At 42.7% G+C, this 24,526-nt stretch overlaps 1 protein-coding gene across 2 annotated transcripts in view; it reads right to left on the bottom strand.

The window, feature by feature from the left end:
* Window positions 1-24,526, bottom strand: part of GRAMD2B (GRAM domain containing 2B) — a 55,975-nt gene that overhangs the window by 13,700 nt on the left and 17,749 nt on the right. For both annotated transcript variants that reach the window (XM_010980868.3, XM_010980861.3), the window contains exons 2-6: window positions 11,321-11,440; window positions 8,328-8,439; window positions 5,896-5,962; window positions 4,480-4,583; window positions 1,031-1,126 (exon numbers count right to left, since the gene is read on the bottom strand). In XM_010980868.3, coding sequence (XP_010979170.1) covers window positions 1,031-1,126; window positions 4,480-4,583; window positions 5,896-5,962; window positions 8,328-8,439; window positions 11,321-11,440 — 499 coding nt within the window. The remainder of the gene's footprint in view (window positions 1-1,030; window positions 1,127-4,479; window positions 4,584-5,895; window positions 5,963-8,327; window positions 8,440-11,320; window positions 11,441-24,526) is intronic.

Here is a 24,526-nt window from a genome sequence, read left to right as displayed (position 1 = left end):
GGCAAATGGCTTACTTAATCCCGCTTAGTTTCAGGTTTCTTAACAATTCCTATCCCCTTACAGCGTGGTAGTGTGGAAAGAATGTGTAAATGTAAGAAGAGCATTTTGTGCATGCCTGGTGAGAAGGACCTGATGCCCGTTAGCCATTAATATTTAAAAAACTAAAAAATCTCAGAATAGATATTAACATGTTTCTTAGCTCATCAGAATAGCCTCTTTTATCTTTCTTTCTCTCTCCTTCTTCAGTTATTCAGTGTGGTTAGCCATGAAATGTAGCTTTTATGCTTTCATAGAAATAGGAGGTAAAATATTTAAAAAATAATTTCAAGTCAAAAATGAGTAAGCAAACTATTTCACACCCTCTCTCTTGCCAAGCTGAAACAAACAGCACTCTCCAGGCAAATACTGCACATGTCTGGGGTAGCCCAACAGTCAACGACAACTCTCGAATTGCTGTATCGAAGAGTAGTTAAGGCAACCTGGAAGCAAAGAGGGGCTGGGAACTGGTCCTGAAGCTGCACGTGAATAGCAAGCACAAGTTTGATGCCTTTGGGTTGGCTGTGGAGAGGCTCCAACGAAGGTGGTGGGGCAGGATGGCCATGACACTTCAGGGACTCCTCAGTGTCACCCTGCCTCACCCTGAGAACAAGGTGGTGGTGGTGGTGTTTTAAATAATATGAAAGCAATGAAATATATCCTGTTAGCCTGACCTGACCTAATAGATGTTAGGGAAAGGGAAGTTGGGAAAGAATTTTATTTTTTTGACCCTAGTCAAGCAAGTATAATGAATTCAGCAGGAAATTCAAAATTGGCAACAATTATATTAGAATAAATCACCTTGTCGGGGAAGCAACACACACATCTCTAAGGGCTGTGATCTCATTAATTAGTTTTCATAGCATATCTCCTGATTCACCGTAGGAGATGATGGTATTTATGATTCAGAGTTTCAGTCCTTGGCAAGGGGCCCCTAAGGTAGTGAAACCCTGAGCAGGACAAAGGAAGGTGCCCTTGCCTGTTGTGTACTCACCCTGTCTGTGACCGTCGCTATAATCAGAGCATTTGGCACCAGAAGGGCAGTTTTGGTTTTCTTTATAAGGGTTACTGAGAAAGCCGGAATAGAGATCTGAAACAGAATCACTGAGTTAACACCGGTTTGGGCTTCACAGAGCAGCACTCCAAATCTTCACATAAAGGGAAAATAAAAAAAGATCAATCAAAACCAGGGGCAAGCTCTCCAGCCTCCATGAAGAAAAACGAATCTTAAAGAGTGGCACAGGTGTATCACTTGAGCTCCTCAACGTGGTGTTTACAAAGCTGGAGGATAAATCTGGATCATCAAGTCTACTGAAGGGCTTGGTGGGCAACCTTTATCTGTAGACATGGGAAGACAATGCAAAATGTACACTCATTTTAAAGGTAAGCCCAAGGCTCTAAAGAAGTTAAGTGCCTGTGGTCATCCACTTTGAGCTAATCTCCACATACGTGACTCCCCTCTGACCTTAGGGGAAAACGGTACAATGCCCTGGTGTAGTAGAACTGTTATTGGACAGGAAGTTGAGGACATGAATTCTCAGTTCTTTTACTTTCTACATGACCTACTCAAACTTAAGAGCTATCTTTCCTTGGCCTCAGTTTCCCAACTTGTAAAACAGAGATAGTCTTACCTACGTCCCATAATTGGCTGTGGATTAAATGAGATAATATATGGAAAATGCCTAACACTCAATAAAAATGTCATTCACTTCCTCATTTGTCTCATAAAAAAGAGGATCGGTGAAATGAAAGAAATAAAGATTAACAATGACAGTTATAGTAGCTACCACTGTCAATACCTGTTTACCAGATGACCATGTCCTTTAATTATGACATTCCTATAAAGTAGATATTCTACGAGATAAAGGAGTTTCTTTGGCGAGGTATAGGATTTGTTCAAGGTCATAAATATAATAAGTTACAAAGACAGAATGTGAACTAATCTGATCCAAAATATGGGTTCTTTTTAATACAGTGTGCTCCATGCCACAAAGAATGGACCACACTGTATCAGATACGACAAAGAATAGCAGATGTTCCTGATACTGTAATGCTATGTCCCTTCAACCATGTTTAGTCTCAAAACTGGATCTCATCACTTTGTCACACACCCCTCTCCTGGTGGCAGGAAAAGGACCTGAATCCCTCCGCAGGTGCACTCACTGACTTGAATGTATGTTTTGTAAAAAAGGGTTCACATACTCTGAAAGAGCTCAGCAAGGTCAGTGGGGACGAGGAGGGCCTTGTATTTGTACTGCCAGCTGGAAGGATGAAAACTGAGCTTTTAATTTTGAAAATCTTTAATTTTGAATATTTGCATTCCTATTTAGGTTTATGAGATAGAGTTATTTTACTGCTCCTCAAAGTACCAGATGGAAGACTATGGGAGAATGTGGGGCTAGTTTAAATTCTATGTTAAAGAGAAAAAAACTCTTTTGCCAAAGAACTCTACCCACAAAACTTGTGAAGTGTGGGAGACAGTTCAGAAGTTATAAATTGGGATCACTTTGGAAAGCTCTACCAAGATAGATGATAGTATAAAAATGAGTCTCATTTTATTTCTGAGCAGCAACACAAACAAACACAGTGACAAGGGGCTATAAATTTGGATTTTTGCATAATCTAAGGCATGGAACAAACACCCTTATGAAGTTCTCGATCAACTGCTTCATGAGTATAAAAATGACAACTAGATAACATTTGAGAAATAAAGCATGAATCACTTCTCAGTTTGAGCCTGGATGGAATGGGATGTGTGCATTTAATTTTACTTGCATCTAAAAATACACACGGGCTGACTGAAAGGTCCTGATTGAATTAAGGTTTCACCTTATTAATACTTTTCCTGGGTAGGGAGCTTAGAAAATTCCCTTTCCTAGAGCAAATTGTTGGGTTGCTTTTAGTTCATATTGGATCACACTGGACTAAGTCCTGTTGGCAGTGAGGAAATTTGGCCACTGAGCTGAAGCCCAAGTCTCCCTGACACCATCCTCAGTGGGGAAGGAATGTGCAAGTCACCATCGTGGTTCACATTGTCCCACTCACTTTTGTCTCTTAGATTAGATGCAGCACATGCAAGAGCAATTCCAGCACGTCCATGCCTTTAAAAAACCAGCTCGCTCCTTTAAGCTTTTTGTGGTATGTTCTCTCTAAGGTAGAGGTAGGATTTTGAAACCACTGCTGCAATCATACTAGTTTGAAACTGCACTCACTGGCTTTGTGAATTCCTCATCCCTTAACAAAGACTAATTCTTTGTTCACTAATGTTTTCGACCCCTGCTGCTTTGGTTGGAGGTGTTGGCTCTCTGTATTCCTAAGAATTAATCTTAATCCCACTGGACTGGAGATGAGTACTACTCAGTCCCCTTCCCCACTCCCTGAACAAGTGCTTATAATCCAGAAATCTAGAAATACGGTGCAACACTACTCAATACTGCTTCGCATTATACTGATTCAAATAATACTGTGAATCAAAATGATGTTTACCTGCACATAACCCTACACAATAAAAATCACATGTTTGATGTTAGTCTGCTGATTCAACACCAACCAAAGTAAGGAACTGCCATCATATTTGTTAAGTGGTCTTAATGCATAAGGCTGCCAGTGGCTTTACGGAGAATATTTAAATAAAACATCTCCCATTCAAAACAATAAGAGTTTTTAAATCAGCTACTTCATGAGTAGAAAAGCTGCTTATTCAGAAGCATGAATCAAAATGATTAAAAACTCAGAGGTCCCACAAACCCTGGGTGTTTCTCTGACTCCTTATTCTGGTTGCCTGAATGAACTGTGTGATATCACAGTTCAAAGGGAAGGAATGTCAGTGGGATGGAAGCAGCTTTTTCTTTCTGGTGCCAAAGTCCGAGGTCCTTATTTTAGAAGGTGGTGCCCTGGGAAAGCTGCCGATTCCTTCAGACTATTCTCCTTAATGCAGGTGTCACAGGCCTTTGCGCCTCCAGATCTGTGTTTAGTGAGGATGAGAAGATGTCAATCAACGACCACAGGGGATTGTAGGTATGTGACTCTTCCAGACTCGACCTAAAATGCCTCAATTCCTGCTCATTTTGTGCTGGTGTTTCTTTAAAAAATTGTTTTGGGTTTAATGTATGTCTTTGAAACAAAGTAGGGCACACCCTCCATATGAAGAACTTTGAGAGTTTGCTGGTGACAGCTGGTAAAAAGGATTTAAGGTAGGGTTATGGGAGAGATGCCTGTATGTAAGGAAATGCATGAGAGAGTAGTGTTGAGGGAAAAAGGGAAGTTAGTGTCATCTGGAGGCATTTACAGCCTGTAGTATTTGGAACTACAGTAAAGGAAATTTGCTATAAAAGTATAATAATGACACAAATATTTAGAAACATTGCTGTATTTAAAACAAGTCAGATAAACAATATATTAAAAAATGTGGTTAGCTTTCTTTTAAAAAATAATTATACCAACCTTAGTGTCTTTCCCAAAGACCTTGGAATGAAAACAAATCCAGTTTTCAGATACAAAGAGCTTCCCTTGGTATAATATTTCTTTCTGTAGAGCACAAGTAAAACCTGGGAAAACAAATACACGTATAGCATCATTTAGAATTCCCATTTCAAATGAAAATTGTGTATATATGTTGGTGACCCAGGGATGGGCAGAGAGAATACACGCACATCCGCAAAAGATCTCTCACCTCTTGTTCAGTCCTCTAGTGGAACACAGCTACAGGGACGAGAGTTTGTTTTTAATTCAAAGTCTCACAAGCTTCAGTGTAAACATCAAAATGGAAAGGTAAGCCTGTCATTGTAAATGAGAGTTCAAGAATGATGTTTCAAAAGTCTCCTCTGTTTGGGAAGGTGTGTCACCCCTGTGCTAATCTGAGCAATGATGCCCCTCCTTCCCTGGGATGGCCACTAATGACTCCTTTTGAAATAGGCGGTCTCACTGTGGGATGAGCACGTGACCCACACTCTCCTGTTTGGAGATGGTGGTGGGAATCCAGCGTGTCGCCTGAACATTTGTAGACCGAGGGAGGCTGGGATGGAACCATGGGCCCTGATGCACCTCAGCGGAGCGGAGCAGGTGCTTATCTGGCCCACTGGCCAGACGTTTAGATGTGATCACTGAGCCCTGCAAAGCTCAAGGTTGACACATCTGTCCATCTAGGTCTATGTGGCCTTCTGGTGGCCTCTCTTGCTCTTATTTTGTTATCCTAAAACTCAGTACAATCCAATCACAACCCATTTCAGCAGTGAACATGGGAGGCGATCAATGATTCCATATCATGTAGAGAGATTCAGTTTCCCATTCTACTCCCTTACCTTTCAAGGTGTTTGGTGAAAGTTGAATGAATGAAGTTGGCATTACTGTTACACCATGACTTTCAGAAACCTATTCCCCTTCGTGATTAGGTCCCCAGGCTCTTCTCTCCCCAAATCAATGAGCATCTTTTCAAATAGGTAGCTTAAAAAGTCAAAAAGGGGGAGGGTATAGCTCAGTAGTAAAGTGCGTGCTTAGCATACATGGGGTCCTGGGTTCAACCCCCAGTACCTCTACTAAAAAAAAAATTAAATTAAAAATTAATTAAAAAATATATAAAGAAACCTAATTACACCCCCCCCCAAAAAAAACCCAAAACAAATTTGAGGGGGAGGGTGTAGCTCAATGGTAGAGTGTGTGCTTAGCATGTGCAAGGTCCTGGGTTCAATCCCTGGTACCTCCGTTTAAATAAATAAATAAATAAATAAATAAATAAATAAACAAACAAACAAACAAACAAACCTAATTAACTCCCCCCTAAAAATAAATAAAACAAACAAATCACCCTGTATTAACTCACACAGAAAATTTTTTTAAAAAGTCAAAAAGGTGAGCACTTACTCTGCCTCAGGGGTTCCTCGGTGGGGACGTCCAGAAACAACTTGTGGAAGTGCATGTTTGCCTTGTCCTACAAGAGGGACAGAACACAGGTACCACTGCTCTCGCTTGTGGAAATATCACAAACTGTAACTTCAGTTTAAATTATGTAACAAATTGCCCCTCCCTGAATAAAGTATCTTTAAGAATTCCTTCTCTCTGATCTGATCTCCTCCAACACAACCCTTCAGTGAACAACAGTGGAAGGCGAGGCACAAAGGTGTCATTTTCCAGCAAGATTAGTGACTTGCTGGTTGGACAGTCATCTATAACCATGATGCAGCTGGTGGTCAGCCTTCTGCCGAAGTGTCTGGACAAGGACGTCCCTAACAAGGAGTGAGATGGAATTGTAAGAAATCTCACCAGGTAGTGGATCCCAGGACACTAAAGATACAAGAGAGTACTCTTAGAAGAGGGTAGTGATTAAAAGCTCTGTTCTCAGATAACCCCGAGTTTAAGTCTTGGCCGCATCTCTTCTGTGGTATGTGATTGCGGCCTAGTTACTTAACCTCTCTGGGCCACAGGGTAAAACAGTACCTGCCTCAGAGGGATGCCGTAAGGCTTGAACAGGGTAAGACATCTAAAGGACCTACTCCCTTGTTTTGTCATTTTCCCTAGTACTGCTGTGAAGGCATTTCCTTGGCCAGTGTTGGGGGAGATGACAAGTAGGATTTCACACACAAGACTTAACTCCCTAGGGTGGTACAAGGCCCAACAGTCTGACATGCTGCACATCACTTCATTTTCGAGGCATCTGTTTCCACAGCTGTGACAACTGTGGATAGACAGCAATTATACAGCTTGTAAAATGCTTTCACAGACACCACCCCCACCCCCACAATGACCTGGGAACTGATGTCCCCATTGCATAGGTCAGGACACTGTGTCTCAGGGATACTGACTAACTTAACTGGCACCACACGGCTACCAGGAGGGAGAGCTGGGTCCTCCGTCCACAGGACCACTCTTCTTCAAAAGCATCCTATTGGGCAGAGTCTTATGAGCACAACAGAGAGAAAGCACAAGTAGGCCCTCGATGATTATTATCCAAACTAGAAGTGGTCTCAAGGGCATAAATGTCCCTAGGATTGCTGTAGACAAGAGTTGCAGACAGGCCATGCAGATGATGATTGGTCCCTGCAAGCCAGCTATTTCACAGATGAACGCCTCATATAAAGTAGGGGAGCTCATGCAGCTTTCCAGAAGTACCTCTTTTTAAAGTAATTTTTTTGTTTGTTTTTTTGGGGGGAGGTAATTAGGTTTATTTACTTATTTTTTATTATTATTATTATTATTATTATTATTATTATTATTATTATTATTATTATTATTATTATTATTAATTTGATGTAGATACTGGGGATTGAACCCATGACCTTGTGCATGCTAGGCATGTGCTCTACCACTGAGCTATACGCTCCCCACAGGAGTACATCTTGCATCCAGAAAGTTTCCTTGATTAAAGCTAGGTCTCCTGTGAGGGCTTTACTGAGACTTTTTTTTTAATGGCTACAGTGAGCACTGGTTGCATGCTTAATTTAAAAATATCCTGGGCCAAGGAGTCTTCAAAAATGTGAATTTAGTAAAAATAACATTTTTAAGCAGGTAGGAACTGATCTAAATTAAAGGTGACATGACAAATACATGCAATGCATAGCTCTTTTTTTTTCTTACTGAAGTATAGCTGATTTACAGTGTTGTCAGTGCAGGGCTCATGGTGGGCTTTTAGAGACGGGGGGACGTCCCTCCTGAGACAGTTGTGGAAATTCAAAAATGGATTTTATATTAATAACATTTTTGTATACTTGCTTTTTAGTTAAATTTCTTGGGTGTGCCAAGAGTTTCTTGGTCTAGTTCTTAGGATACACATATTCAAGTATTTAGGGCTGAAGTGTCAAAAAGCCCCAAACTGCTGGCCGCAGGAAGTGTGCCACACTCTACGACACAGAACCGGCTTTGTGACCTGTATCTGGGTGTATTTTGGAGCAGAACCAGAACTGCTTCTGGGGGAGAACCATGACCCTGTTCCCAGGTTTCCTCCTCCGTGTACCAGTGGGAGGCCTTGTATTCACACGGGTGCCCTATCAGACTCGTTAATTGTACTGCAAAGATGTCACACCTCACCTGGTCTTGGCTAATCAACAGACAAGCACAGGCCTCTGGGCTGGTCCCTGCTCTCCGGCACTTGTCAGGTGAGAGGTCACAGCATGCAGTATGTGTTGAAAGGTCAGTTGTGACATGTCATACTGATGAAAGACGCCTGAAGGAACTGCCTGTCCTTTCCGATTCTCTAAAATCTAAGCCTCTGTTAGTCCCTGACCCTGTGTTCCTTCCTTCCATTAGCTTTAATGCTTCTGTCACCCTCTGTGACAAGACACATCTCGTTCCCAAATTACCTGGCTGGAAGATGAGGACTTTTTCCTTTCAATCTTAGAGTCATTTTTGCTTTCAGTTTTACAGTCGTTCTTCTCACTTACTAAAGAGACACCGTCAAAACTGGATTTCGACCTGAAGAAAGAAAATCCAAGGAGTCTATGAGTTTTTTTACACTACTTATTAATTTTATTGTAATAAACCTTGATTATTATACCAGCTCACAAGAAGTCCTGACATTCATTTTTCTCTACTAGACATTAACAGTCACTCCTAATAGTCTAAGGGCATTGACACAGCACGGGATTTAGGAGACGGGGGTGATGTCAGCAGGCTGTAATCTCAAACTGCAGAAACTGTAATTTATGGAGGGGAGAAGTTATCAATGGAGTTGTGAAAGTAACTCTATCATCTCAAAAGTATTTTAAACAGTATGAAGAGGAGTACTAGAGGCTGATTATTAAAATGGCAGCTATAGTTCAATCAAAGACTCTTTGTTTCAGAATTCTATTAATATTTAACAAGTGTTAATTGAGTGGGGCATTGGGTTAAATGCCTTGGGGGGCACAAGAAGCCTGTGTGCACATCAAAAACATCTTTTTAAAAAGGCAGGGCATGATGCAGCACCGAAATAATACGCATCGTAGGCGTCAGGAGGAGGTATAGAGACAGTAAGTCTAACAGGACAGAAGAAAAGAGACAAACAGGACGATGTAGGTTTAATACACGGGGCCTAACAGGGTGAGCAGGAATTAGATGTGAGGAAAAGAGAGACAACATCCCAGAGTGGGAAAACAGAAGTGAAATCAAGATGAAAAAGAAGGACATGTTTGGAAACCTTTCTGTTGTTCTCATAAGGGCAGAGGGCAGGGCTCCAGGATTTCTTTCTAAAGTGATTCCAGTCCTGGCTCTGTTTGAGTACAGTCTTCACGTATCTTCAACCCTACAGTGAAACAGCCATTTCAGAGTGGAATGCAAGCACCGTTTTCAGATGTATGTACATGAACAAGGTTTTGATACAATTATGTAGATTTTTTTGTTCATTGAGGGGAAAATGGCACATGAAACCCATGATTCCATAGCAGGATTCTTTAGGACAAGGCTCAGTTAAAAACAATATTTGGTTCACAGTGAATATAAGAAAAATTGTATGCAATTTGGGTGGTCTGTGCATGTGACAGAGGGACAGAAATCAAGTTAGGGAGACTTTATGCTCTGGTTTTCTCTGCTGTGAAAAGATGGACTACGCGATGTTCTCGGCCCCTGCCAGCCCCATCAGTTTCAGTCCACAGATGCTCAAACCACAGGTGGAATACCTCTCATCAATTCAAGGCACATGGATTTGGATACAGCTACTGGCCCTTGAACCAATTCACAGATATAAAATTCCTTTAGAACCCCAGAAGTTACTTTTAAAAAGATTACGAGTAAACATTTGTACTCTATTTGAAATTAAAGTTGTTTTTACAAATGTCAAATTACCTATTATTTATACTACTGACTAATTTGAATTTATCACCTCTACTGACTCAAATTAATAAATGTTAATGGTACCCTCAAGGCAACAATCAGACCTTTGGAGAACTATGGACTGTAAGCCAGTGTGACAGAAGGGCAGCTGTGCCTTTGATGATTCCAAGAAGCACAAGCAGAAGGGGCTTTTCTGCACAGCACTGGGCTCTGAGGTGGGGCTGGGTGCTTATTTGCATACAATGATTTCTTTGTGTCTTCTCAACGGTGTTAATCTTACTTCCTACAGGTGATGATGAGCAGGCCCGCAAGCCCAGTGCAGAATTTTTATTAAAAACTTTCCAGACAGCGAGAGCTGAGCATTAAACCAAGCACAGGGCTCTTTGCAGCTACAGAGATCACACGCCGTGAAGTATAACAAGCATGCCCTGGCCATGATATGTGTACTGTTCTCATCCGTAGCCTGGGGAAGGTGGAGTTAAACCAGCCATGTTTTCAGAGTGCCTGCAGTAGCCAGTCCACAGTGGTGAAAGATACAAGAAACAACATGCTTGGTGAGTGAGGCAGGATGCTCTGACAGGAAACAGCTATAGAAAGAAAGGTTAAAAGTGAGATGTGTTGAAACAGGCATGCAGAAAAGATGGAGAGAGAATTGGGAGTGACAGTCGGAAAAGAAAATGCTGGGGGCCGAGTGCAGACTTACGCTTGGTCTTGGGTGAGGTATAGGTTTGGAGAGAAGATATGGGCTGGGTAGCCAGGAAGGAAGGGAAAAGCAGGAGTTATTTACTCATCCTTTAGAGAGGACAAAAGATGTAGAAGGCAGCAGTTCTGACAGTTCTAATAAGAGAGCTAGCACCCTTCCACTAGGTGTAGATAAACGGCCACAGTTACCTATAATTGATCCTTGGCTTAACCATTCTCTTTTAAGGGTAAAAAAAGCAATCTGAAGTTCCTACTTCTTCCTTCCATGTGAAAGACAGCACCTAACTAGTGCCCCTGAATGTGATGGGAACCAGAGCTCCCCATCTCAAAACCGCCTATCCCCTGACAGCCCCATGGCCAAACTGAGTCTGTCTTCCAGCACCGACCCAGGAAACTGGTGGCCCCCGGAGACATGCACACCCAGGCAGGGTTCCCCTCTGCTCTTTTCCTGGCTGCCAGGAAAGTGAGACAGCAGGTGTTCACACCCACAGGCTGGGCAGATACTCCAGCCCGGGCGGGCCGCATCAGCAACCCTGCCAGCCTCTCCAGGTGCTTTATAACTGCATGCCAGAGAGGGGGCCACCCTGGGTTTACCACTTAGCAAAATCAGTGTTTTCAGAAAGGGGCAGAAATTCTGCAGAAGGCTGGGGCAGGAAAGTGCAGAGAGGCTGCTAGGAAGAGGTAAGAGAGGAAGGCAAGTACCAGGCCCACTTCTTTCTCGGGGGTCTTATCTGCCTATAGGAGATCTTAATTCAACCACCACAAAACCAGACACATCAGCTCCTCCAGCAACCCCACCTCCCCAAAGGCCAAAAGGACAGAGAGAGTCAGTGCGAGGACTCACCGCAGGGAAATGATTCTCTTCTGGTCTTGGGACTCGGCCTCACTGGTCGGAGCAGGGGACTGGGCTGTTGGCGACCTGCAGGCCTTCTTTTTCTCCTCCACACCATTCTCAGCCTCTGAGCTGGAGAAGAGAAAACGCTTCACCTTAAACATCCAGAGGAGGGAGAATGCAGAAACGATGAAGTAACCTTGCTTTCTGGAGAGAGGAATGATCTTCAACCCCCACGAGAGGCTGAAGTCAACTTGGGCAGCTGTGTCCTTTCCAACTCTCCATTCTCCCCCTCCTCAGCTGCTGCCCCCAGGGGAGGAGCTCCAGGGCAGGCCTGCTTCAGGAACACGTGCAGGTTTCAGTGTAGGTAAATGTCTGACTTTGTGGGGACTTGCTGTTCCCAGTTTGGCAGCCCGTGGGTCCTGCGCTGCCCAGCTCTGCCCTGCCCAGCCACCCGGGACGTGGCAGATCACCTGGAGGCTGGGAGGGCCCCTACGCAGGGCTCACGTGTGGCCTCCTGCCAGGTGTGAGCCTTCCTGCTCTGTTTGCACTTATGTCACTATTCACCTTTTGTTGTAGTTTTCCGGTCCCGATTTGGGTGGCTGTCAATTTCACCAAGCACTTCTCTAAGCAATTTACAGTCTCTAATCCGCACCACCACTCAGGCTAGGTGGGAATTTTTACCCCCCATTTCATAGATATTCACTATCTGAGAGCCTCAGATTCCCTATCTTGCCCAAGTTTGCAGAACTAGTGTCCTTCTGAGATGGGATTCAAACTCAGGTCTGTCCATCTGCCTTTGTGTACACATCCGTTCTCCTTTCTCCGCTGCCACCCAGCCATCCCCCCAACACTCATGTCTCCATCAAGCCCCCTTATTAGCTCTTCAGTGTGGAAGGAGAACCTTACTGATTTTTATTCTGCCTACAAGGTCTAGGACAATGCTGGTAGATAATTGTGCTCAACAGGCTTTTGGAAAACGAGGTCTGACTTGGTCAAAGAAGGAGTAAAGGAGATAGTAAGTCGAGAAGGTCCGCATGCTGAACCACAAATGAATGGAGGGTGGGCAATGCGGTGGGCATAGAGGTGAGCTCCCTGAGTTTCAGGATCAGGGGAAACCGTTTCCATCACGGGAAGAGAGGAAGGAACGTGGTAAGGGACAACACAAGGTGTTATGCACAGATCAGGCCGTCTCTGATGTCAGCCTGCACAGCGGAGGACTCACAAGACATACTTCTAGAATATGAGAACTCCACGGTGGCTAGACACAAAGGAAGATGGCACTGCTGTGACACTTTAGCTAATTCTAATCCTAACTTACCACCCCTTTGGCGTTCTCACTTGCAAACAACTGCACAGGCAGGAAATGTTATTGGTCACTTGAACCTTTGTGGCTGCTTGCTTACCACTTCTCACAGCACATGAAGATTCCAGCTCGCACTAGGAGTCCTATTGTAGTGTCAAAATCAAGACCAAGTACATCTGACAAGGTATCTGAGTAATAATCTCTACAAATGGTTGATGCTCTCATTTTATAGTGAGCATTTCTCTTTTCCTAAGTAGGTAAACATCTGAGGACATGGGCTCAACCTTCTACTTCTTTAATTCTTTTAAAGCACTTATGTACAATAAAAGGGCTCGGTCCATAACTGAGTTGCATTATGTGACAGAAGGTACATGGGAAGCCTTGAAATATTGCTTGGGTTAAAATAGATGATTTCATTTTAATTTAGCATCAAGTTTAATAACTTATGGACTCAAAAAAATTTAGAACTGTTAGCGGCCCTTCAAGCCATCTCTGCCTTTTCTAACCTCCACCCCCACCACACACACACATTACTCCTATTCTTCAAAAGTGTAAGAAATCCACTTCAGAGTCCCTCTTTAAGTAGAGAGATGAAGTGTGTGTGGAACTTCAGTAATCCACCTCTGCATTCAAACATTTACTGAATTCCATGCAGGGCCAGATTAAGACTCAGAGGCAGGGAGGTAGCAGTCTGGTATGGCACTTCTGTGTACTCACAGAGCCACTCCTGGTTAGGACCCTTCAAAGGTACTCTCTGCCTGGATGCAGCTCTGCTGATGCACAGCTTGGCAGAGAAACGGTGCCCCTAGCTCTGGGCAGAAAGAGCCCAGCACCAAGGTGCCAAGGAAGCGCAGCAGCTGAATTTCAGCCCGTCTGTGCCCTGACCTCCCTGTGCAGGGCAGGGCACTGTGCCTTCAGTGCGTGGTGGTCCTGATTCAGGGCCCCTAGCTTTGCATTGACTGGATTGCAGAGCTCGCCTCTATGCCAACCCACCCAATCAGTGTCATTTAATGACAGAGCATTGGGTGTCCTCAGGTTAAAATGACTTCTTTTTAGAGAGTCTCCACCCCTCTTTTCCCTAAACAGGCTCCTCCTCTGAAGGCCTCCCCAGCGAGCACAAGCTCAGGCTCCACAGAGCCTTCCATCCCAGTCACCTGGGCCCTGCTGCTGCTGGCTTTACAACTCACCGGCCCCCTCATCAATTAACACCTCGCACTGTTAACTTTTTTCTCCCAATTGCCTTATCAATACACCTACGAGACTGAGATCCTTAAAAGCAAGGAACTTTTTTTTTTTTTTTTTTGCTGCACTCAGCTTAGTATCTTGCTCATTGTAGTCATTTATAAGTGTTGACTGATGTGGCATTAATTCTGGAGCTTCTCAAAGCGGAAGTGAAATTCATCTATGAGTCAATTCAATTTCAGGTTTTTGTGTACTTAAAGACACCATGGAAACTCAGACAAGTTCATTCCTGACACAGGCAAGATGATTCCTGGAGGTACCCCTGACTGTGGAGGTCTTGACAGCAGCAAACTGAAAGTATGCAGAATCCGAACAGCAGAGACTTTCGCCTGTGTTTGAGTGAGGAGAGCGTGGGAGGGGAAATGGGCCGCTTCCTCAAGGCCTCTTAGTAACTGTAAAGTTACTGTCAGTGAAGCTGAACTCTCGCTGACAAGGCAGAGGAAATAACAGATCTCACTTAAGTCATGAAAATAAAAAATTCAGTTGCTGTTTTTTTTTTTAAAACAAGAAGATAAAGCCCTTTCAGGGACACCAACTCAAAGAGTCAACTAAACAAACCAAACCAGTCCTCTTCTTTCAACAAATGTTTACTGAAGGATCCCTGCTGGCCAGGAGGATGCTCAGAGCTGGGCGGCAAGACAGATAAATGAGTGGCAGTTTTAAGTATCCACAGAAGCAGCAGCAGATGCTGGGAACACGGGATCAACCTTCACTTGGCTTTGGCAGGTTATTTCTTCTCCCATCTCCAGCTCAATTTAAGCCACTTATGGGCCCTGAAAGCTTCTCAGTAGGAATTTCAGAGCAGTGAGACACATAGAAACGCTTACACCAACCAAGCCTGACTTTACCTACCTGGGGACATTTTTATTACCAGCTAGGAAGTGCTGGTTTCACTAAGACACTGCCACACAATGTTCCACAGCCTATAAATAAAAAAACAGGTTGGACAGTCCCTATCAACAGTCCAATATTCGTCACTTCCTTAGACCTTATCAGACTGACGACAACTTGATTCAGATTTCATAGTTTTTCAGAATTAGAATTTTTACACGGTGTCAACGATCATTCCTCCTGGAAAGAGTCTCTGGGTTTTAAGTAAACGCTGCACTCCTTTCTCTTGTCATATCAATCTCCTAGGCCCTTTACCTCTCCTGCTGAGAATGTGTTGGATTCCGGCATCATCACATGTAAGTGATGATTAAGTTCTGTCTCAGGTGAGTGATTAAGCTGTTATCTCGGGTAAATGCAAACAAATGTCTCACTGTGGATCAGTCTAGGAAGCTGTGTTCCTTCCTAATTACAGAGATAAATCTATGTTTGTCTACCTTCAAGTTAAATTAGTCTAAGCTTAGGCAGAAAAAAATGTCACTGACCTCCCTTATGATAGTACAGGTGAGACAATTTTATACCCACTATCATTTATAAAACCCCCTGATGATCAAAACCAGTCTTGACCAACAAAGGTTACGAAGACCAGAGGATCTCCAGAAGATCAAATCCCGGAAACAGGATGGTCATGATTGAGATCAGGTCTGTGAGACTAGAGTGTTGCTGAAACCCTGTGCTGAAAACCAGGCTTCACCTGGACTCGCCAAGACCTGGGGCCTCACAGACTCTTGTTTTTGATGTGGGGCCTGCTCGATGGCTCACCCACAGGGGTGGCTGGCAAAGAAGGGTGACAATACTTCGGAAGCAAAAAAATGGGCTACAGGGACAGAGGAGGGCCTTGGGGACTGCTGGACAGCAGCCATAGTGCAAACAAACATCACAGAAGGTGCAGGAGTTGGTGACGGAGACTAGGACCTCTACAAGGCCCCCCAGCCTCTCCAACAGCAAAGTAAATGCAATCTCCCAAACTAACTTTAAGTCAGGAAGAAGTCTTTCATTTACAATTCTGATATAAATATATCTTTTTCTGGAAGCTTTCTTTTTTAAATTGAAGTATAGTCAGTTTACAATGTGTCCATTTCCGGTGTACAGCATAATGTTTCAGTCATACATATACATACATATATTCCTTTTCGCATTCTTTTTCATTATAGGTTACTAAAAGATATTGAATATCTGTGCTATACAGTATAAACTTATTTATCTATTGTATATATATATTAGTTAGTGTCTACAAATCTCAAACTCCCAATTTATCACTTTCCTTCCCCTTCCCCCCTCTGGTAACCATAAGTTTGTGTTCTATGTCTGTGAGTCTGTTTCTGTTTTGTATTTACAAAGTTCATTTGTGTCTTTTTAAAAAAATTCCTCCTATGAGTGATATATGGTATTTTTCTTTCTCTTTTGGCTTATTTCACTTCGAATGACAATCTCTAGGTCCATCCATGTTGCTGCAAATGGCATTACTTTGTTCTTTTTTATGGCTGAGTAGTATTTCATTGTATAAATATACCACATCTTCTTTATCCAGTCATCTGTTGATGGGCATTTAGGTTGCTTCCATGTCTTGGCTATTGTAAATAGTGCTGCTGTGAACACTGGGGTGCATGTATCTTTTCAAGTTAGTTCTCTCCATACATATGCCCAGACAAGTTAGAGTTCTCTCCATACATATGCCCAGGAGTGGGATGATTGCTGGACCATATGGTAAGTCTATTTTTAGTTTTCTGAGGAATTTCCATACTGGAAGTTCTAGAAGCTTTAAGTTATATTTATTTCTGAATAGGTACTAGAAGCACAGGAATGCAATTCAAAAACAAATCTCCCCTCTAACCCCGTTTTATGGTGGCCCTGTTTCTCTCCAGAGGCACCGTCATAGCATGCTATTCCATACCCTGCTTTTTTCCCCTCACTTAAAAGTATCTTGGTGCTCTTTCCTTATTAGTCCACACAGAGCTTACTCATTCTTTTTAATGACTGCATAGAGTTCCACTGTAGTAGCTGAATTATAATTTAACCATTTCCTTATTGATGGGCATTTAGGTGATTTCAGTCATATCACAAATATAGACAACACCACAAAAAATGTCCTTGTATGTTTACTATGTGTGAATATATGCAGAGGATAATTTCCTGGAAGTGGAACTGCTGTGTTAAAATGTACACAATTTAAAAAACTTACAGTTATTGCCAAACTGCCCTCCACAGAGGTAGGCCACAGACTTATAATACATAGCAGTGTTCACACATTCTAATCAAAGTGTTACACTTAAGAAAAAAAATTCAAATTGCCTAGCAGAGTACTAGCCTATGAAGAAAAAGTATCAGAAGGGTTTTCAATTAAAAAACTGAGTAACTGAACTGCAGAAAATCAAGGTACCTAGTATGGGGCATAGAACCCCAGGGTAAATCCCTTCTTTACCTTCTATTTTGAATAAAGTGGTCCCAAGCTAAGTACCTACTTCCTATCCATGTTCTTCCAAAGCTCCTCTAGTCCTTTAATTTTTTTCCCCAGTCCCGCATTCTTAAATGTCAAATGACAACAAAGGATTGGCAGACCCTTGAAGAAAATCTTTAAAGAAAAGACTAAGATAAACCAACAAGAAAATAAAACCCTTAGAAAACTGACTTCAGAGAACAGAAGAAAACTTGAAATAAACAAGCCAACAAGAAAAAACAAAAAACAAAAAAACCCCAAACCTTCTAGTTAATATCTTCAGAGAGAGAGGGCAGAATTCATAAAATAGATCACAATATTATGGAAAAGGGAACCTTCCTGACTCCTCAGGACTCTCAGAATCCAAGTTCTTACCAGCCTCTGAGGCATCTCATACCTGCCCTGTCCACCCTCCTGTTCTCTCCAGTCCCTTCTCCTCACTCCCGGCTGCCACAAGAAGATCTGGGCACTAGTTATTCACTCTGCCTGGAGCCACGTGGCTTCTCCCTCTCTTTACTCAAGTGTCATCTTCTCAATGAGACCTATTTATTTAACCAAAGTGCTGGAAAATAGCATCAAGATACAGAAATTAAAAAAAAAAAAAAAAAAAAAGAAAAAGTAAGAGGGAGAAAGAAGACATGTTTAAGACAGGCACTTCCATATCCAATGAACAGGAATCCTAAACAGAAAAAAAGATGAAATAAGGGCAGATGTTACTAATTTTTTATTCTAAAAAGTTGGGAGTCAAATTAATTTAAAAGAGCTTTAGGTGGATGTATTGTTTAAAGATGAAAATAGGAAGCAGAGAGAGTGATGTGCCTATTTGAAACTGGGAGCAGGAAGAGGTGGAAGCAGAGAGTTAATATAAGTGAGTTGACTCTTATGTTCCATCAAAACAGGAAGTTGAGAGATAATGTGTAGAATTAGCAAGAAAGAGCAAAATATATACATTTTGTAGATAATGAAGTAACCATCACCACTAAAATCAGGCATAGTTAAAACTACTGAAGGTGGCGAGGGGAGCTGATGAAAAACCTAGCAGTCTGGTTTTCCCTGGAGTAAGGCAGCAGAAAGAAACACATTAGGGTTATTGTGAAGTTTGATTCCCAATGAGAAAGGGCTGCTTTTAGACTTCATCTGGTTGGCAGTAAGGATTCACTGAAGATTTTTAGACAGAAGGAATGAAACGATGAAGACGAGCTATTAAGTGGCTACCTTCTCCCCCGCACACATCATGGGAGGCTGGATGAGACACGTAGACACGTGCTTCTGGAGGATTATACTGGCACTGGTGTACAAGAATGAGGATGGGCAGGGGTGGAGGCTGGAGATAGTGAGAACATGGAAAGGCAGATGGGGGAGGAGTTTGAAGGCAAGAAACAGAGACCACAGTGGAGAGATAAAATTCAGAGGTAACACCAGAATGAGTTAGAGAGCAATCAGTGGAGAGGAACAGCCAAGATAACCCAAAGGTTATCTGGGGAAAGGAGACGACTAGCACCACCACGAGAAGTTACACAGGAACACACATGTAGTTTGGGGGGAGGGATTTTGCAAATCTCGTTTGAGATATAATAGACATACTGTTAGCAGGTTAGAAACTGTATCTAAAAAAGAGAAGAGCCCAAAAGAACAACAAAAAGAGATACTGACTTCGCAGAGGAAGGGTTCTGCTGGTTGGAAGCGATTTCGGTTAAGTCCCAAGCACACTGCATGGCAGACGAGAGTACCTAGATCTCAGCTGCAGCACCAGGGCTGGAGCGATGGCTTAGCACAGGCCACCCACTGGCCCCAACGTGCCTCTTTAACCTGGTCTCATGAGCAGACGTGTGATTCACTCCCACCTTTACATCGACTCCCAATTGTTTTCCTAAATTCTTGCTTTTCTTTCAAAGCCTAAGGCAACTCACAGAACTCCAAAAAGCATTTAAAGTTCAGGAATTTTGATTCTGAAGGGATAGAACCCCAATTCAAACTAGCTTATGTTTAAAAAAAAAACCACCCACAAGGGCTTCTGTCACTGCTTTAAGATGAAGTAAACAGCGGAGAATAGCTGCAGCTGCAGATGTGTCCCCTCCACCTCGGGAACACACAGCGGCCATCTCCAGGGTCCCCCTCTCCAAGTCTTCTGGGACATCAATGCCCGATTCATCCTCCTGAGACACCGCTTCCATTATGTCCTGCCCCTGCTCCAGATCCAACAGTGGCTTTCTATTCAGCATCAGAATGAGGCATCTGGGTATGAGCCAAGACCCTCCAGAGTTCTGCAGTCTCCCTCTACTTTTCAAAAATAATTCTCCATTCCAGCCATGTTGGTCTTCTCACCATTGCTTGGCTTGCGTCATGCTCCATCCTCCCCCTGGGCATGGCTGTTGGTTCTTCTAGCCTGGACTCTCCTCTCTGCTCTATCCTATTTACTCATAACTATCCATTGTTCTAATCCCAGGACATGTCCAGTTATACACCATCTTAATATTGGCCCCCATCTTTATTTCCAATATCTGGTTATAAGAAATCATGCAATTCATACTTCTTGATTGGGCAACTTTGAGTTACCTGCAGTTCAGAACAATAATCAGCATTTGAAAAAGGGCTTGGGCTTAAATTTTATCTCAAGACCTATGTCATAAACTCCTTCCCAAGTGTGACTGACAAGTTCTGTTGAAAGAGCGTCATGCTGAAGGTGGAAGGGGGAAAAAAGGCTATCTTTTCACTTTCCCTTTCACTGAGTCAGCATTGTGTGCAATCTTCTCATTCAAATTGACCATTAGATGAAAAATAATTTGAAATCATATGGAAACTTGACTCAACTGTCTTCACTGTTGGAAGAAACAACAATCGAAAGCAAAATCATAATCAAATTAAGTAACTTCTCAGCGGTGGTATTTTGAGGCCAAGCACGGTTGACAAACAACAAAGGAAAATGACAAGAAAATACATCAAGGAGACAGCAATTGACTTTTCCAATTTCCAGGAAAGGTAGACTGATGCTGCTGATAGTTCCTTTTTGTTATTTACACCCTTAGCATGTAAAGAGGATTTTGTACAGTGCATTGCTCAGTGCTCACAAAGTTTCTAAAAACATGTATTTAATATATCTCCTTCAAACTAGTCATCTTCTCGGGGCAACGACTTTAAACATTTTTTGTATTTCTGTCTCTACTTTTTTTGAAGTTGTTCTTCCACCAGCAACTGCTGAATGTCAGAATAAGCCACTTTTCATACATCTAAGATATGTTAGAGGGAATGTGTTTAATTAAGGCTTTTGCCAGAAGGAAGTGTTTGGGGGAAGAACTGTATTTTAAAAGTGTAATGAGAAACTTACCAAAACAGACAGATAAGAATGCAAAAGGCTAGGGCATGAAATCCAGGAAAATTTTTTTAGAGAAAGTACAACATGAACAAATCTTCAGCTATTACGGAAAATATTCAACATATCATAAACATTCAGTAAGACTGAAAACTACCTCAGGTACTTTAGACTAAGCACATACTGACCCCATTAAAACCCAGAATCAAACAATGTCAAGACCTTCAGTTTGGATTTTTCAGAAGTAAGTGGAGTCCATTGCACAGAATATCCACTTGGAACCCCATTTGAAAGGACCAGAGGACCAAGAACAGAACAAAATTGAGAATTTGAGGATTTCAGGCAAAAGTCGTAAAATTTTACTGTATTCAAATAAGGGGAAAGGAAAGAACAAGTAACCTGCATATTGGGTAATGCCAGTAAGAAGCTATCGGGAGCCTAAGAACCTGAGAGGTGAGTAGAATTACAAGGAGCCGAGTGCCTGAGGTGCGGTAGTTGCAGCTGCAAGGATGAGGGTGTAGCTGAGCAGAGGAGTTCTGGGTTTTTGCGAGATTCCCAGGACCCTGCCATGGTCTCCTGAGATGAGGCTCAGCTTTAGGAAAGTGATACCCCTGAAAAAATTACTGTGTCTTTTCTGCTAGATGGGTACTGGAACAGAGTCATGTCAGGGAGACCCAAATTAGGGGTACTCGTTTAGGAAAGAGAAGGAATGAGGACCAGGTGGTAAATGAGAAAATGAAAAGGGAGGAGGGAGAGACACCCCAAAGGGAGTCAGTCCTGGTAAACTTCATGGGCAGAAGAGTTTTTCATGTTCACAGAAATTCCTTTTGAGTTAGACTTCCTCTCTCTTGTTACCATACCTACGGGAATAACTTTTGTTTGGAGAGAGAGAGAGGATGTATCATACCAGAAATACATGTACTTAGCCAGAAGGGAATATTTTACCTATTAATAGCACAGTAACATTTAAGGTTAAAAAAAGCAATAAAAGAAACCCAGGGCCATTAGAAGCTGACTTGGGAAGAGAGAAACGTTTGCTTTTGTTTTGAGGAGCCCGGTCCCCGTGGAGACAAGCTGCTACTTTGACCCTTTGCTGTTGCAGGAGGCGTTTGGACTTGAAGCATCGGAGATCTGAGCTGTCTCCCATCACCCTGGCTGTCATCTGTGATGACTAAAGTGCTTTCTTTCCTTATACCCTTCCCTTCCTGGAATTCTGTCTTTCTGTTCCATGTAGGGGGAAAAAAGATCAAACGCTAGAGAGCTGAAAGACAGAGGTACGTGGGCACTACAGCAGAGTTAAAGTTGCCACTAACGTCCAAAATAGCACCAGAGACCACTCCAGAAACTTGTCTCTCCTCTGCTGCCCCTACTGGATTCAGCAGTACCCCTTCCTCACCCTCCTGTATTCTGATCCCATGCCTCAGAATGGCCTGTGGATGAGGACAGCTCAGGGTGTGCCACATAGGAATTTCCCAGAAGTCAGCTTCCTATCTTGGCTACATCATCCCCAGTAATCAAAATCCATGAGACGTTATGGATGCCACTGGCTCACATGAAAATTCTCTTTGTTTAAATGCGATGTAGTGTTACTGAAACTCAGGTTCCCTTTCTAATGAAACATTAATGGGACTTAATTTCTAGAGAAGAAAGATACTGTCACTTTCTAAAAATGGGATAACTCTACCTTACAGAGAACAGTTTGCTACAAAAGGATCTCATTTAACCAAAACACTTCCAAACGAAAGGTACTTAAGGAAAGAACAGTTCATGCTGTCCTATGGCAGAAAATAAAAGAGTTTAGGTATTTCAAGTTGTAAGGTCCCAAAGTGTTAATGTACCCTAATTATGAAAGTAAACCTATTAACTGTCTCTTAGATATATTTGTTTTTCCCTGGAATTCATCACTGTGTTTTGTACATATTAGTGTCAATGATATGGAATTATTCTATAATTCCATATCATATATGATATAAATTATATTTAATACATCAGAATATTATTTATATCAAAATATCATGGATATCATATATGATCTATTATTATATATAGCTGGTATTATATGTATCAAAATATGGAATAATTGTAGAACTAGTAACTCTGCATGGCTGTTGAAAAGAAATGTTTACCCCAATATTTTAAAGACCTAATTTGCACAGGATAGAAGAATTACAATCAATGAAATTTGACAATTAATATCTCTTTCAAGGAAATAAGCAGTAAGTCTAATAAATCTTACCCCTGATGTCCCTATTTCCTGCCCTTAATTTCTCCCACCACAAATAGGCATTTTCTCTACCTGTGCTGAAAATATATTGGTTTGGAAAACATCTCTTCTTGGCCCCTTCCATCTTCCTTGCCACACCTTCTTACTGGCTTTTCCAGATGACTTGATACTTGCACTGCCGTTCCCAAAGAGCATTCATGCCCATACCACGATATCATACTAGCCCTTATGCCAGCCTATGAGGCAGGTCTATAAGACAGGCGTTATCCTTACTTCACAAACAAGGAAACTAAGATGGGAGCGCTGAGGGACCAAACAACAATCTGGGTGACTGGAAACTCCATTACTCTCATACCTTGACTACCTGTTTCCTACTAAACCTAGTGAGACACCAAGACCTATGGATTTTACCTTCTTAATATTTTCCAGTTATGTCCCCTCCTGTTCTTTCCCAGTTCTGTTGGGTTAGCTAGGGCCCTCAGTGTCTCCTGCCCAGACCTCTAAACCTCCCCACCTCATCTGAGTTATATGCAACACTTCCTCCTTCCATCTCATACCTCCTTCCATCTATACAGAAGATCACTTTGCCCTGTGATCTCTGAAAAGCCCAAATATGATCTGATACATCATTTTCCTGACCCCATCCCATTTAAAGCCCTTTTGGTTCTCCATTGCCTACAGGATAAAGTGAAGGTTGAGTACAGGAGGCTCTCTGTAATCTGGAACCTCCCTCACTGGCTTTTAACTTCTTGCTATGTTTTGCCCATCCCTGCGCTTGGGCTGCACAAGCCCTTTCTCGTGGCCCCATGAAGCCCTGCTCAGCTTCCAAGATTTAGCTCTGGCTGGGGCCTCCTCCTACAGGAAGCCTCCCCCAACCTTCTTTGTGTCCTGAAGACTGACCCTCCTTTATTTATATGATCTTGTAAGGGTATGACAGCCATGGCAAGTGTATGCTTTAACATGGAGTGTGTTTAAAAATTATGAATGGGTACTATTTGCCTGTCTTTCCCCTCCTTAGACTGTAACCCCCAGAGGGCAGGGTCTTACCACGTCTCTGTATTGAGGTGGGGGAAGGTGCTCTACTTATTCCCCTTAAGTACCTCATGTCCCCACAGCAGCACCAGAGGCCAGGCATCCTGACTTCTAGCCCAGAGCCCTACACTAGACAGTATAAATAGCAACAGGAAGAATGTACTTTACTAGGAATTCCTGGACTTGGGGAGACTGGCATGGGAAAGGCCAGGGAAGTTTTCTGCTGAGGGTTGGGTCATGTTCTGCCAAACTCGGACTAAATATACTAGTCAGGGGCAGTTTCCGTGAGGCAGTGGCCCACCCTCCCAATCCTTTCAGGCAAAGATCTGACAAATCCATCCTGCAAAGATTGTGGGCAAAGAAGAAACATTTCCATTGAGGAAGCTTCGCAGTTTCTTCCCCCCTAAACTGGGTGAAAGGTAGCAGAGTCTGCCTGCGGAAGGCCGCATAAGCTGTCATTACTGCTGGGAGGGGCCATCACACCTCAGCTGACTTTACTGTAAGAGTTTAAAGGGCAATGCTTAGTTATTGCAGATTCCAAGAAACAGGAAGGAAACAGGTTGTCTTTTCTTCATGTTATACCTCTGAACTGGAAAAGCCTCCCTGCGAAGAATTGATTCCATGATCTGTGGCTTCCTAAGAGGAGGCCAATGCATGGTTTCTGGGAGTGGCGCCTTCATAAGAGATGTTTATCATATTTCAGTGTCTTAATAAGAGCCCGGCTTTCTCGCCTCCACACCAGATCCTCCCTCCCACAGCATGTGTTACAGAGCTGCAGT

The sequence above is a fragment of the Camelus dromedarius genome, chromosome 3, assembly GCF_036321535.1.
Source record: "Camelus dromedarius isolate mCamDro1 chromosome 3, mCamDro1.pat, whole genome shotgun sequence".
NCBI classification, from domain to species: domain Eukaryota; kingdom Metazoa; phylum Chordata; class Mammalia; order Artiodactyla; family Camelidae; genus Camelus; species Camelus dromedarius.
Note: the sequence above shows the minus strand (reverse complement) of the source record. Positions and strands in the feature narration are given on the sequence as shown.